At 34.7% G+C, this 12,444-nt stretch overlaps 2 protein-coding genes across 2 annotated transcripts in view; one reads left to right on the plus strand and one right to left on the minus strand.

The window, feature by feature from the left end:
• Positions 1-12,444, minus strand: part of Tbc1d22 (TBC1 domain family member 22) — a 443,277-nt gene that overhangs the window by 83,815 nt on the left and 347,018 nt on the right. The gene's annotated exons all lie outside the window — the stretch shown is intronic.
• The window catches only part of LOC147069423 (uncharacterized), an 83,203-nt gene continuing 73,673 nt past the window's right edge, over positions 2,915-12,444 (plus strand). The window contains exon 1 of the mRNA XM_085950122.1: positions 2,915-3,304. Coding sequence (XP_085806248.1) covers positions 3,143-3,304 — 162 coding nt within the window. The 5' untranslated portion in view covers positions 2,915-3,142. The remainder of the gene's footprint in view (positions 3,305-12,444) is intronic.

Below are 12,444 nucleotides of genomic sequence, written 5' to 3' on the forward strand. Positions count from 1 at the left end.
AAATTACGCGGAAAGTAATAATTAACGTCACCTTTTTTTAGGCAAAAATTCAAATGGATATGTCTTTTTTTAGACAAAATATTCAATGTGAAGTGAGTAACGTCTCCTTTTTTAGACAGAAACGCAAAAGTTAAGTATTTTAGTTCTCCCGAACAGCTTTAGCGCTATTTTTTTATCTACAATTGCCAACGTTTTTTTCCGAATTTACAAAATTATAGTATTTTGGGCGTACATACTATACCTTTTTTATATCATACATAGTACGCAGACGAAAATTATAGTACAAATACTATAATTAACAGGCAACACTGCAAACAGTACAAACTTAGCTGAAGAATGGGATGGGGGAGCCACTGTCGAAAACTACCTAATCTAGACTCGTCTGGACAGATATATTAGTCTAATCAGTCCACATTTAGTCACTTCATCACCCACTTCCTCTTCAACTTTTAAATTCTGGTTTTACACTTAGAAGTTTAGTGCATGCGCAAAGGAGATGAATCCGTTTTACTGTCTACATCCGTTCATCACAGCTTTCACTTCGTGAAGTCATAGATGATACACCTAATTAGATTCGCAAGTGATTAATAAAATTATTCACGGTAATACAGCGCCACCACGGAGCGTACTTGGAAAACTAGTGTAAAAAGTTAAAAGAAAACAGTAAGATTTGGACTTACAAATACTTAATAATATTACCTATTTTTTTAACTTATTGCCACAATTATATTTATGAAAAATAAGTATAATTGACTGTGTCCTAATGACAAAATCAGTCATGGATCTAGAGTTTAGTACCATCTATCGGTGTACTTTGTATTACATTAATGAAAAATATTCTTGTATGCATATTCACCCTCGCAAATAAAATTGTCTATGCCCGAACGTCATCTGATTGTCAAAATAAATAGAAAAATTATACTAAGTATATTGTAATTACATCAATTTATGTTGAAGAGATTTAAATTTAATGATATAATGTTTCTGACTACTGTTCGCAATAATGAGGGGTATAGAATCCAATGAAAACGTCATTTTTTCAGAACTTTACACAAATGTCGAAGGCAAACTTTGACATGTTGGCAATGGTAAAAGGAAAGATAGAAAAACAAAATACTCGTTTAAGGGAAGCGATACCGCCCGAAGAAATTTGGCTATCACCCTTCGGTATTTGGCTACCTACCGGTGATTCCTTCATGTCGCTTATGTATTTATTTAAAGTACCTATCAAAGCAGTTTATTTCGATACTTCCAGAGGTGCTAAAAGCAATAGGTAATTGAATGTTTGAAAGATTACGTCAAGGTAATTGGTTTATTGATAGGTCTCTATAAGTACGTACATAATACGACACCTCAATACTACAACTAGATAATATAAATGAGGCGTCTAATTCCAAAAAGCGATAAGTCCATATTTGGTCAAAATCGAGAAAAAAATACGCTCGTATTCTTAGTATAATTTTACACAATATGTATTGATCTATAAATTCCAAAACGCGACATAACCCTAAGAAAAAAAATATTTTGAGTCTCGATGTATTACAAAAAGCGCCAAGTCCGTGTTTCATAATATTTAAAACTTGGTTGATTTTTTATTTATTACATTTAAGAGTTTATCAGCTGAAACAAATGGCCATTTGGTTCTAATTTCGACATAGAATACAACGGAAAAAATAATCTCATGTTAATACAAATAATTGAAACTTGAAACATAAAAACGTTGTTTCCCGAAAATATTGAATTCTGGACTTGTCGCTTTTTGTAATTAGACGCCTCAAATACAATACAACACAACAGTGACTCGTATGCAAACCACGAGGGTTCATGTTTGCTGTCAGCCCCAGCTCCACTCTTTGTTTCTTTAGTCTTGTGGAACTCCTTTGAAAAATACGACCTCAAGCTCTTAATTTTATTTTTAACCCCAATTATCGACATGCCAAATCTTCCTGCCAACAGTATGTAGGTATGCATCATTTCACTTGAGATTGTTAGTGTAGTCTTTATGGGTTACCTATATCGCATAAAGCGCAATGTGACCTGTATTCTTTAATAAAAGCTAAAATGTCATCTTAGACGACATTTTGAAATTTAAAAAAAATCTTATTTTATTACCTACCAATAATAATTATGATCAACTAAATTGTCTACTTCGACTAAATCGACTAGCAACTCCACGAACAACCCGAATCTTCCCGAAAAAAGACGAAGTTTCTGGAGTGTTGAACAGAAATCCAAGGCGGTCGGATAGCAGTGCGTTAGTACTTTCATCACAAAATGGCGGCCATTTTGAAACCGATTTGAGGGCCGACGACGCATGCCCTGTGTTGAATTCGTGAGACGTACGGAAAAGTCCCGAGTGTAGACTTGACTTGAATAAGATCAATGGGCAATGTTGACAGCAATAGCTGATAATATTGCTGGCTCCAAAAAATTCAAACATTTCCTAAATAATTGGTTGTTTTGTATTTTAAATAGTTTTTCAAACCAATAATAGAATTAGTGATAATTTTGTAATAAAAATGCCGACGTTCCATATTTTTTTTGGTAAAAATCAACAATTATATTCAAAAAGTGGGCAAAGTTGGATGATTTCACGGTATAATATTTGTTACGTGCATAAATAATATTATATTCAACAATCTATAGGAGGAAAGCGACAATATAACTTTCGTATCCGTACTTATAGTGTTGTAGATAAAATTATTATAATTTCGTAATGCTACAAGCAGTGATAATACAATTGTATCGGTATAAAATGTCTTCTTCTGGTAATACCAATATAAAATGACAGATAAACACTGCCTGAATACAAATTAGCGTACGTCGAAAAACAAGTCGATGCGTAAAAGAGGTAGATAATATATTAGAAGGTGACGTATGTCTGATATAACTACAGTTGTGAGTTCCAAATTTTACCTGTAGAGGGCACATTTGCAAGTAGTGAAAAATGATGGTCGGTTCTCCTCCAAAATAATCATGATCGTAAAGAAATATAAAAGAAAAGTGAATCAAATCTAACAATAAGTGAACAAAATGATTCCCTAAGTGTCGGCTGGTGGTGGCAAACGGGTGTGCGGGGGCCAAAAGAGCGCAGGGTGCAGTAAGGTCATAAGACTTGTCATCTGACTGTTCTTCGTCCAAAATGGCTCCCTCTCCAGAGCACGATAAGGAGCCAAAAGCACCTGACAAAGGCCATTCCCAGCCCAGTGATAATAATTCTGGTGACAATCTAGTGCAAGTGTCAGAAACGCAACAAAATTCGGATACCATACCCGCCGCCCCCGGAGCTAGCGCCGATACGGAGGTAACTTATTCCCTGACCTCTTTATAACGTTGTGTTCGATTGTTGAAGTATGCAGCCATTTTTGTGAAATTATCGCAGTTTTTGCGGTGTTTCGAGGAATTTGCGATAGTGTTTCCGCACGCAACGATGCCCGGTGTGCGTTCTTAGTTGTTTATTGAATTTTTTGCCAGATAACGATGGCTGGTAGCCAATTAGCGATATACGGCCATACGACAGTCTGTGCTAAGATAGGTATACTTTTCGTTTCCCTTTGAAGGTTTTATCACATGCTACAGGTCTCCATCCCTATGGAGTGATAACAGAGATAAGGGTTGCATACTTCTGGAAGGTCAAGGTTATGTCATCTGGATAAAAATGACCCACCGTTGTTTATAAAAATCATCTAAAGCCATAGATCGCCTCTTTGTCCCACTAAAATAATGAATGCGCAAGTCGGATTTATTTGGTTTTTACGAGTATTTTTTATTATTAAAAACGCACTGCTTCATCCCTATGCAAATAGCATATCTCCGTCAGACGATAAAATCTCAAATGGGCAATAAACAAGTTTTGTTATTCATGAATTCATGTTTGTACCTAGCGAATCATCAAATACAAATTTAATTTTTGTGTACACCGGTAGTCGATTTTTTGGCAGTTGCCATCCTCTAAAAAATATCCTCCCATTAACGGAATATTATAATAATTACCTACCCATTATTCCAATAATAAAATATACATTTTATTGCAGCAAGTTTTTTTATTATGTTCTATTTATCGCGCGACTTTATCATTGCATCAAATAAGTTCTCTAACATTAAATTTATTGACGTCGGATATTAACTGCCAAAATAATATTTACAACACATCCCATAATATTGTATCTTTCTCCTGATATCTAACAAAAGAATGTAATAAATAATATTATTAGCCAATTTTATTATTGTTTTGTCAGCGCAATCAGAAATGGCCATCTTGTTGTTTTCTATTCTACCTACCTATATATTTTTTTTCCTTTTTATGTATGGCTATTAATTATTATAATGATGTCCCAATAGTAAAATTTTGCAATACAGAGGTTTTCGCAATGTTGTAATATTATTATTATGTAGGTAAGTACTATTAACAGCAATTTATTCAATGCTGATAAGTAATTGAAATATGTAATTACAATTGTCATAACAGATAAGGCTGCGATGCAACTAATTATAGATGTTATCTTGTCATTTATCCATACTTAATAATTTAGATAGTCTTTAGATAAGATAATTTGGCAAAGATAATTAATAATGTATTTCTTATGTATAGAAAAAAATCTGTATAATTACGGCACAGTGTTTTTCGACCATGTCCGCCCCTTAGTTGGAGCATATGGACGGGCTTAGACAAATAAAAACACGAAAAAAAAATGATTTTAATTTCCAACATAAAAATTTCGAAACACTAAGTAATGTCGGGTTTTTTTAGAAACCTAACCTTAATGGAACTGTCAAAAAAATCTCGGTGTCCACCCGAATTCCGGAGTGGTGTAGATCATGGCTGGGGAGGGCTGACAGGGCTCTAGCCTGGGGGCCCGGCGTGTCGGGTTGACCAGATAAGTGAGATAAACACACATCATAAATTAGCTTTAATAGTAAAAAAAAGTCGCCTGCGGCGCTATTATACTTCATGGCCATGAACATTTTAGATAATGTAATTGTGCAATATATTTTCTGATTATTATGTGTCGATACTTGACATCTCCATTATTAAAGTAGATGTATTAAAAATCGCCAATAATTCACTGTATAAGTACCCTTAATTTGAACTAAAACACAATTTGAAAAACGTTAATGTAGTATTTCACACTGCCTTTAATCTTAGCGGTAGGTAGGGGGCCGAGAAATTAGTCTGTGTTGTGTTGAGTAGGTTTGTGTATAAGTTAAATGCACTAATACTTTTTTTGTCCATTTTCAATTAATATTTTGGAACCTCAATATTAAAAAATCAAAAATCGATGATAAACATTCGGCGAAAAGAAGTCGGTGGTAGTGTAAGTCAAAAGAACATTTTTTTCCCCAGTGGAATTCGGCATACATATTGTAGCTCTCTGGGCCAAGCGGGTAGCACAGCCGATAATATTTGAGTAATGTTTTGGCATACTAGGCGCACATGTCCAGCATGGTCGCTGTTAATCACTTCCAATCCGCCAGTCGCTGATGACACGCTCAACGGTTACCGCCGTTATGCCTCCAATTTAATAAAAAATACTATGAGAAACTGTACAAATATACCGCCGTGTATTGTGAAAATATGTAAAAATAATTATATAAAGAAGAAAAAGAGCCTATGTGACTAATTTACATTCTCCTCCTTGCCCCCCCCCCCCAATATTAAATCCTGGGTGCGCCACTGGCTCCTACTATGTGGCAGTGGCGAAGGGTGGAGGTAGGCTGTTAAGATTCGACATACGAGGGTGGGTCAATAAGTCCTTAGAAAAGCCGACAGGTGGCGCGACTAGTACTGTAAGCGGTTTGTTTTCATGCAGCGGCACTACCGATTCAGTATGCTGCGAAGTTTCAATCAGATTGGTCGGGTTGTTGTGTGTTTCTCGTACATTTAAAAAAAAATTTGCTTGTGGAAAATGGAAAAATGGAAAATAGAGAAAATTGAGTTTAGAGCTGTTATTAAACATTTTAATATAAAAGGGTTAACAGCAAAGGAAATAAAAAATCAGTTGGATTTAGTTCACGGCATATCTGCTCCTTCACTTTCAACTATTTATAACTGGTTAAATGAATTTAAACGTGGTCGTACATCAACAAAGGATGAACCACGCTCAGGACGTCCTGTAGAGGTGACTACACCAGAAATGATCAATAAAATCCACGATATGGTGTTAAGTGACCGAAGATTAAAGTTGAGTGAGATAATTGAGGTTACAGGGATCTCAAAAGGTAGCGTCATTTCTATTTTACATGACAAATTGGGCATGAAAAATATTTCTGCAAGATGGGTGCCGCGTTTGCTCACAGTCGACAATAAACGCAATAGGGTGGTGGCCTCTAAAGCCCTGTTGTCGCTCGTGCAACGCAATCCGGATGAATTTTTTCGTCGCTTTCTGACTGTAGATGAAACATGGATACACCACTATACTCCCGAGACGAAAGAACAGCCAAAGCAGTGGATTGCGAAGGCAAACCATGTCCAAAGAAGGCGAAAACCGTAAAATCAGCTGGTAAGGTTATGGCTACTGTATTTTGGGATGCACGTGAAATTATTTTCGTTGACTATTTGGAAAAAGGAAAAACAATAACAGGGGATTATTATGCATCTTTATTGGACCAGCTAAAAAACAAAATTGAAGAAAAACGGCCTCATTTAAACAGGAAAAAAATCCTCTTTCATCAGGACAATGCCCGTGTTCACACATGTTTACGATCAATGGCTAAAATTGAAGAATTGAAGTTCGAATTGGTCGACCACCCACCGTATTCGCCAGATTTAGCCCCCAGTGACTTTTTCCTTTTCCCAAACTTAAAAAAATGGCTAAGTGGACAACGTTTTTTTTCAAATGAAGAAGTCATCGATCGGACAAATGCTTATTTTGAGGACCTTCCGAAAACTTATTTTTCTGACGGTTTAAAAAAAATTGTGAAACGTCTAACCAAGTGTATTGAGCTCCAAGGAGATTATGTTGAGAAATAAAAAAAAAATACAAAAATAAAAACTGTTTTAATGCTTTTTTCTAAGGAATTATTGACCCACCCTCGTACCTATCAAACTTTGTCAGTCATTCGTATTTGTTTTTTATTGGACTAAGACTACAATAAAATTCACAGATGCGGTTGGTTAGTTTTTAAAAATCAATTAACCTTGTCTAAATCAAACCATAATAGTTTTCGTACCTGTGTTATGGGCTATTCGACAAAATAATGCATATTTTTTCATTCATACTTATTTGTTTTCGTTGAATTAAGAATACTTACGTTTACGTACATATTAATTATTACACATGTCTTGGTTAGTTTTTTTTTTTAATTCATTAAGCCCTGCCTAACCAAACCATAGGAGATTAAAATATTATATCTTTAAAATATCCTAAATTATGTAAGCCTTACATTGTAAGGTATAACAGCATAATTTTAGATATTTTATAGATAGACGATTATTTTTTGACTAACATCTATCATGGCTTGGTTTTCGCAGGGTTTAATTGAATTAAAAAAAAAAACTAACCAACACCATTTGTAAATAAATTGTTCTTAGTTCAATGAAAACAAATACATATGACTCGCAAAGTTTATTGTGAACTTTTTATGTCGGATCTTAACAGCCTTCCTCCACCTTTCGCCACTGCTATGTGGATAGTATTTAGCGGCCTTCCAGGACGCCGGAATCCGAGTGGCTCGAAGAACAGGCTAGCCGGGTTGAAATTCTCGAAATAAACGGATGGTCACCCAAAACGTCGCGGCGAAAACATTCTCTACCGGAAATGAGCTGAAAAATAAACCCATGGACTTCTGTTTTATTTGATTACAATTAATTTCGTAGCAAACTAACATATTCTCCCGCCTGTGAAAACCGCAGGAATTTTGACACAATTTTCGATTCGATGAATTAGTATTGTATTTTATGGTTAAATTCACGAAGTTGCATGAGTTGAATCCTGCACGTCCAATCTGGATCGTGGATTTGGAAAATCAAAGCGATCAAATGCAAAGATCAATCAATCTGCTCGTTATAGGTTAAAAAGCTTAAACCATGTCCCACTATATTCAGCTCGTGGCAAGAAACTTTAAACTTCGATGATAGTGCCAGTTATTGCTTATACTTTCAAGAATGTAATAATATGGTTAATTGTTTGTAGAAAAGGTACAAGTTTGTTCAAAATTCATGAATTCGAGAATGATAACGTAATCTAACATAACCTAACAAATAATCCAGTATATAGGCTATTTTCAGTATTTGTTTGCCGCTGGATTTCAATGATCCAAGAACGGTAGAAAATCATGATTGTTGCAATAAATGGTATTAATTTTAACGAAATATGCAATATAAAATCTTCAATTATTACTAACAGGTTACCGCATTGCATTCGAAGATAATCAATGATAACTAGCTCTACTATCACAATTCGCAATTCAGTGTGATAGCGTGTCAAGATATTGAGTGCTTAAAGTCAGACAACGTTATCTACAAAAAAGTGTTTTTTTTTTTTTTTTTTGAGATAACGTTATTTTACCAAGATATTGAGTGCTTAAAGTCAGACAACGTTATCTACAAAAAAGTGTTTTAACGATTATAACGTTATTTTACATTTACGGCTACATGATAGTCAAACAACGTTATGTCAATTTTTTCTAATTTCTTATTAACGGCCCACATGCTCGTCGTAGGTCAAAATTGAGTTTTTATTGTATTTTCAAACCATGATCCTGGACATTCCTTAAACGTTGTAGATAATCTATTTATATAATTTTGAAGCCTTATTATCCTTTATAGTTATTTTAAACATTTGATGACTGCATAAAGTATTTTTGTTACATAAAATAGTATTCTTTTAAACCTCTCGCTCTAATGTTTTAGAATATAGTCATATTTCGGTACATAACTGTGCAGTGGTGTTAAGATTTTTTACATTTATTAATTTTTAAACGCATTTATAAAACCATTAGTATAATTTATGACGAGATATTTTTTGTAAAATATTCACGATAAAAAAATATATTGATAATCTCTGTGATCCCAAATTTGACAAGAATTAGGCATTTTATTATTCAAAAAATCGGCAAGATTAACACATTTGAAGATGATTCTAAAGATACTTATTATAAGCTATGTCTTTGACCATTCAAGTGTGATAAACATTTTATGAATAATGATTGCTTTATAATAATTATTGACCTATGAATAAGGTAGTGTTTTTTTGAAATACGCCATTTCTTTTGTCATTCCCCAGTGGTTAAGCTACAACATACGGCCGTAGCCATAAATTGACAAACTATAATTGAAGTAGGGAGTAAAATGATATTGACGCGCGTGTTTGAACATGTACCGTTTAAAAAAAAAATCGGTTAGATACATGTTCAAACACATTAGTAAAATGAGATATGAGATGACAATGTAAACATAATAAAAATAAATACATAGGTATAGGTACTTGACTTTTTTATTACGTTAATTAGTGTTCCTCAAACACTTCATACAATCCTTTCAAGTGCATACATAACAGCGACTGCATTTTACCTCTTTGAATGTATTTCCTTATTAGGTGCCCGTCTCAGACACTCACTATTATAATATTGGTTGATAATTAATTGATTTTAAGCTGGTGTTGCTGAGCCAATTTTAGATTATTGATGTTTTTTTCTGTATAAGTATCCTTTGAACATGTGCGTTTTCTACATTGTTTACACGTATCAGAGATAAGTATTCCAAAATATGTACCTAACATAACTCATTGTCGATAAGCCAAAAACGCCTCTTATTTGGCATATAACAGGCGCGCACACAAGTGGGGTTTTCGGGTCTGGATCCCTCCAGGAACGAAAAAATTTAAACTATGAATGGAATATTACTACTACTTCTTCTTCGTCATGACCTCGAATGATTTGAAGTAGAAATGACGAAAAGCTAAATGTAGAAAGCGGGGTGAATGCGGAAGTCATTGCAAAAAGCAAGATTTTGTTTACCCCGACCGCTCCAGCCGTCTTAGTCAATAATAAAATTATTTAACATATTTTTTTGAAATGGACCCCCCATACCATTTTTCTGCGTACGCATCTGGTATATAGAACGAACAAAAAACTCGGCGCATTGCGCCTCGCGGGGCGGGGGGGGGGGGCTTTGCCCCCCTGGGCCCTTCAGATAATGGTTACTTAAACCACGGCGGCTAAAATTATTAAACATGGAACAAGCTTCGCTTACTGATTCTCTGAATGCTGGTTGTCCAAATTCGAAAGAAATTTTATTTGTCAAAGTAACCGAATCCAAAGGATTCAAACAATTTTAGTTTTCTGAAAATTATTAATTACAATAATAAAACTAAAGAAATAATAATAAATGACAGACGAACAATACGTCGCACAGAATGTAGGCTACTGAACGTAAAATTAAAATAATCGGCGCGCGTATGTAATCGGGGCGGCCTGCGCGTCTATAGTTATTCTACGTCTATTTTTCGTAACGCTTTTGCGTCGGAGATTATGAGTAAAACATGTTCCATTTTAAAGCACACATCGTGTGAATTTACTCACATAGCTAATACTTGTCCTTGCTTTTTCGTACAAGGTGGTTGTTAGTAATTTTGAACAATCACAAGCACCCAGGCTTTGAGAAAAGCACATAAATATTGTGTCCTGACCGGGATCGAACCCAGAACTCTCGGCTGGAAGGCAAGCGCCTTATGCTTCAAATACACTCTATGACGATCGGTCATATATATGTCGAAAAACCCGTTTCTTATGTTGGCGTCCTGTGTCACAGGGTGTCACAGAGTGTAAATACGATGTCATAGCTGTCATACAATATGTACGTATAAATGTCGGAATGGCATAGATTTGATCATATACACTAAAACGCTCTTAGCATATATGTGCCCGATCGTCATAATATAGTCTATTTGAACCTTTACGCACTGCACCACGAGATTGATGTCCTTAAATAATATATTAATTTCTTATCCGAATGCCAATTTGTTGATTTTTTAACACCTTCACTTAGATTTATATCACTCCCGAAATGTCTCCAATTTGAATCGAGCAAATTTTAATTTTCAAAATGGTGCTTCATATCCCGACAACATACTTTTATATAACGTACAGTCAATCTGTGACGTATTCATTGTATTAATCATCGATATGCACCACTTTTCTTGCAAACGATTTGAATATTGAATCGTGATAAGGTTAATTAGTTTGTGTACTTAATTAGGTTGAAATAAGGCTGCCTGTCTAATAATTTTCATAATGATTTGTTGCCTTGATAGATGGGACTTATGGACAATTTAAACGTTGATAGAGAAACCGCATAAGGCTCAATCTGACAGTAGAGTTTCTTCGTTATCTTTATATTGGATACAGTACCTATGTATATGTTACGCCGAATGTGCGAAATTGACTATTACATGAAATGGGCAAAATTTTGCCTAATTCATGTAATAGTCAAGCCCGTTGCCTTATTTATGAATTAGGTAAATTATCTGCCGAGTGCATGAATTCGCCAGGGTATGAAATTCTTAAACTGTCAAAATGACAGTAGAAAAAGTAAATTTAATACTGATGGTTTTATTAGTTATAATTGGTCATAATATAATATTATCATTATTAGGTTAGATTTTGTAATTCTGAATTCAACTGAATGTCCATTTTGAGGTTAGCTAACAAATGTCAACAAACTTAACAAATCATACTATCTCAAACAAACAATCGACCATTGCCTGATACCCAAAGCACGAATTAAATCGCGAAAATACCTTTTAATAAAATTCTTCCGTTATCATAATATTATAGTTCTAGATTTTTTTTGGGCATAGTAAATGGATATGAACGTCATTGTAGTTATTGATTGGTATATTTTTATATAATCAATGACATTTGACACATTTGGTTAGTTTGATTAGTTGCAAAAAACACCACCGGAGCGCGACCATCTATTTTGACCAATGCATGAGCATTTGACACATTTGGTTTAGTTGCAAAAAATAACCACCGTAGCGCTACTATCTAATTTGCCCAATGCATGAACTGGGCAGAAAAATGACTACCGAATTCACGCACTCGGCAGTTATTTTGCCTAATTCATGAATAAGGCAACGGGCTTGCATTTTTCATGATTTAGGCAAAATTTTGCCCGTTTCATGTAATAGTCAATAGCGCACATTCGGCGTAACATATACGCAGAATTCGGATAAAAAGTTAATACATTTTCGCGATCTTCATAAATTTGTAAGCGGGGTGAATTTAAAACAATATATTATTCATACTTTGTAACCGGCTGTCTACAAAATCTCGTCAATGCCGTTCGATGGATACTCCACATTATCACTTTTTCGTGGTAAAAATAGCCAGGAATTTCTCCGGACAGCCGCCGGACACAAATCATCGTAAAAAAATATCATAAGTTATATTATTGTTGGCTTTCCGCGAGATGGAAAGATAAACGGGCTTATCGACATCTGT

This window comes from Rhyacophila brunnea, unplaced genomic scaffold (genome assembly GCF_057557595.1).
Source record: "Rhyacophila brunnea isolate RB1 unplaced genomic scaffold, BYU_Rbru_1.0 scaffold_23, whole genome shotgun sequence".
Taxonomy (NCBI): Eukaryota; Metazoa; Arthropoda; class Insecta; order Trichoptera; family Rhyacophilidae; genus Rhyacophila; species Rhyacophila brunnea.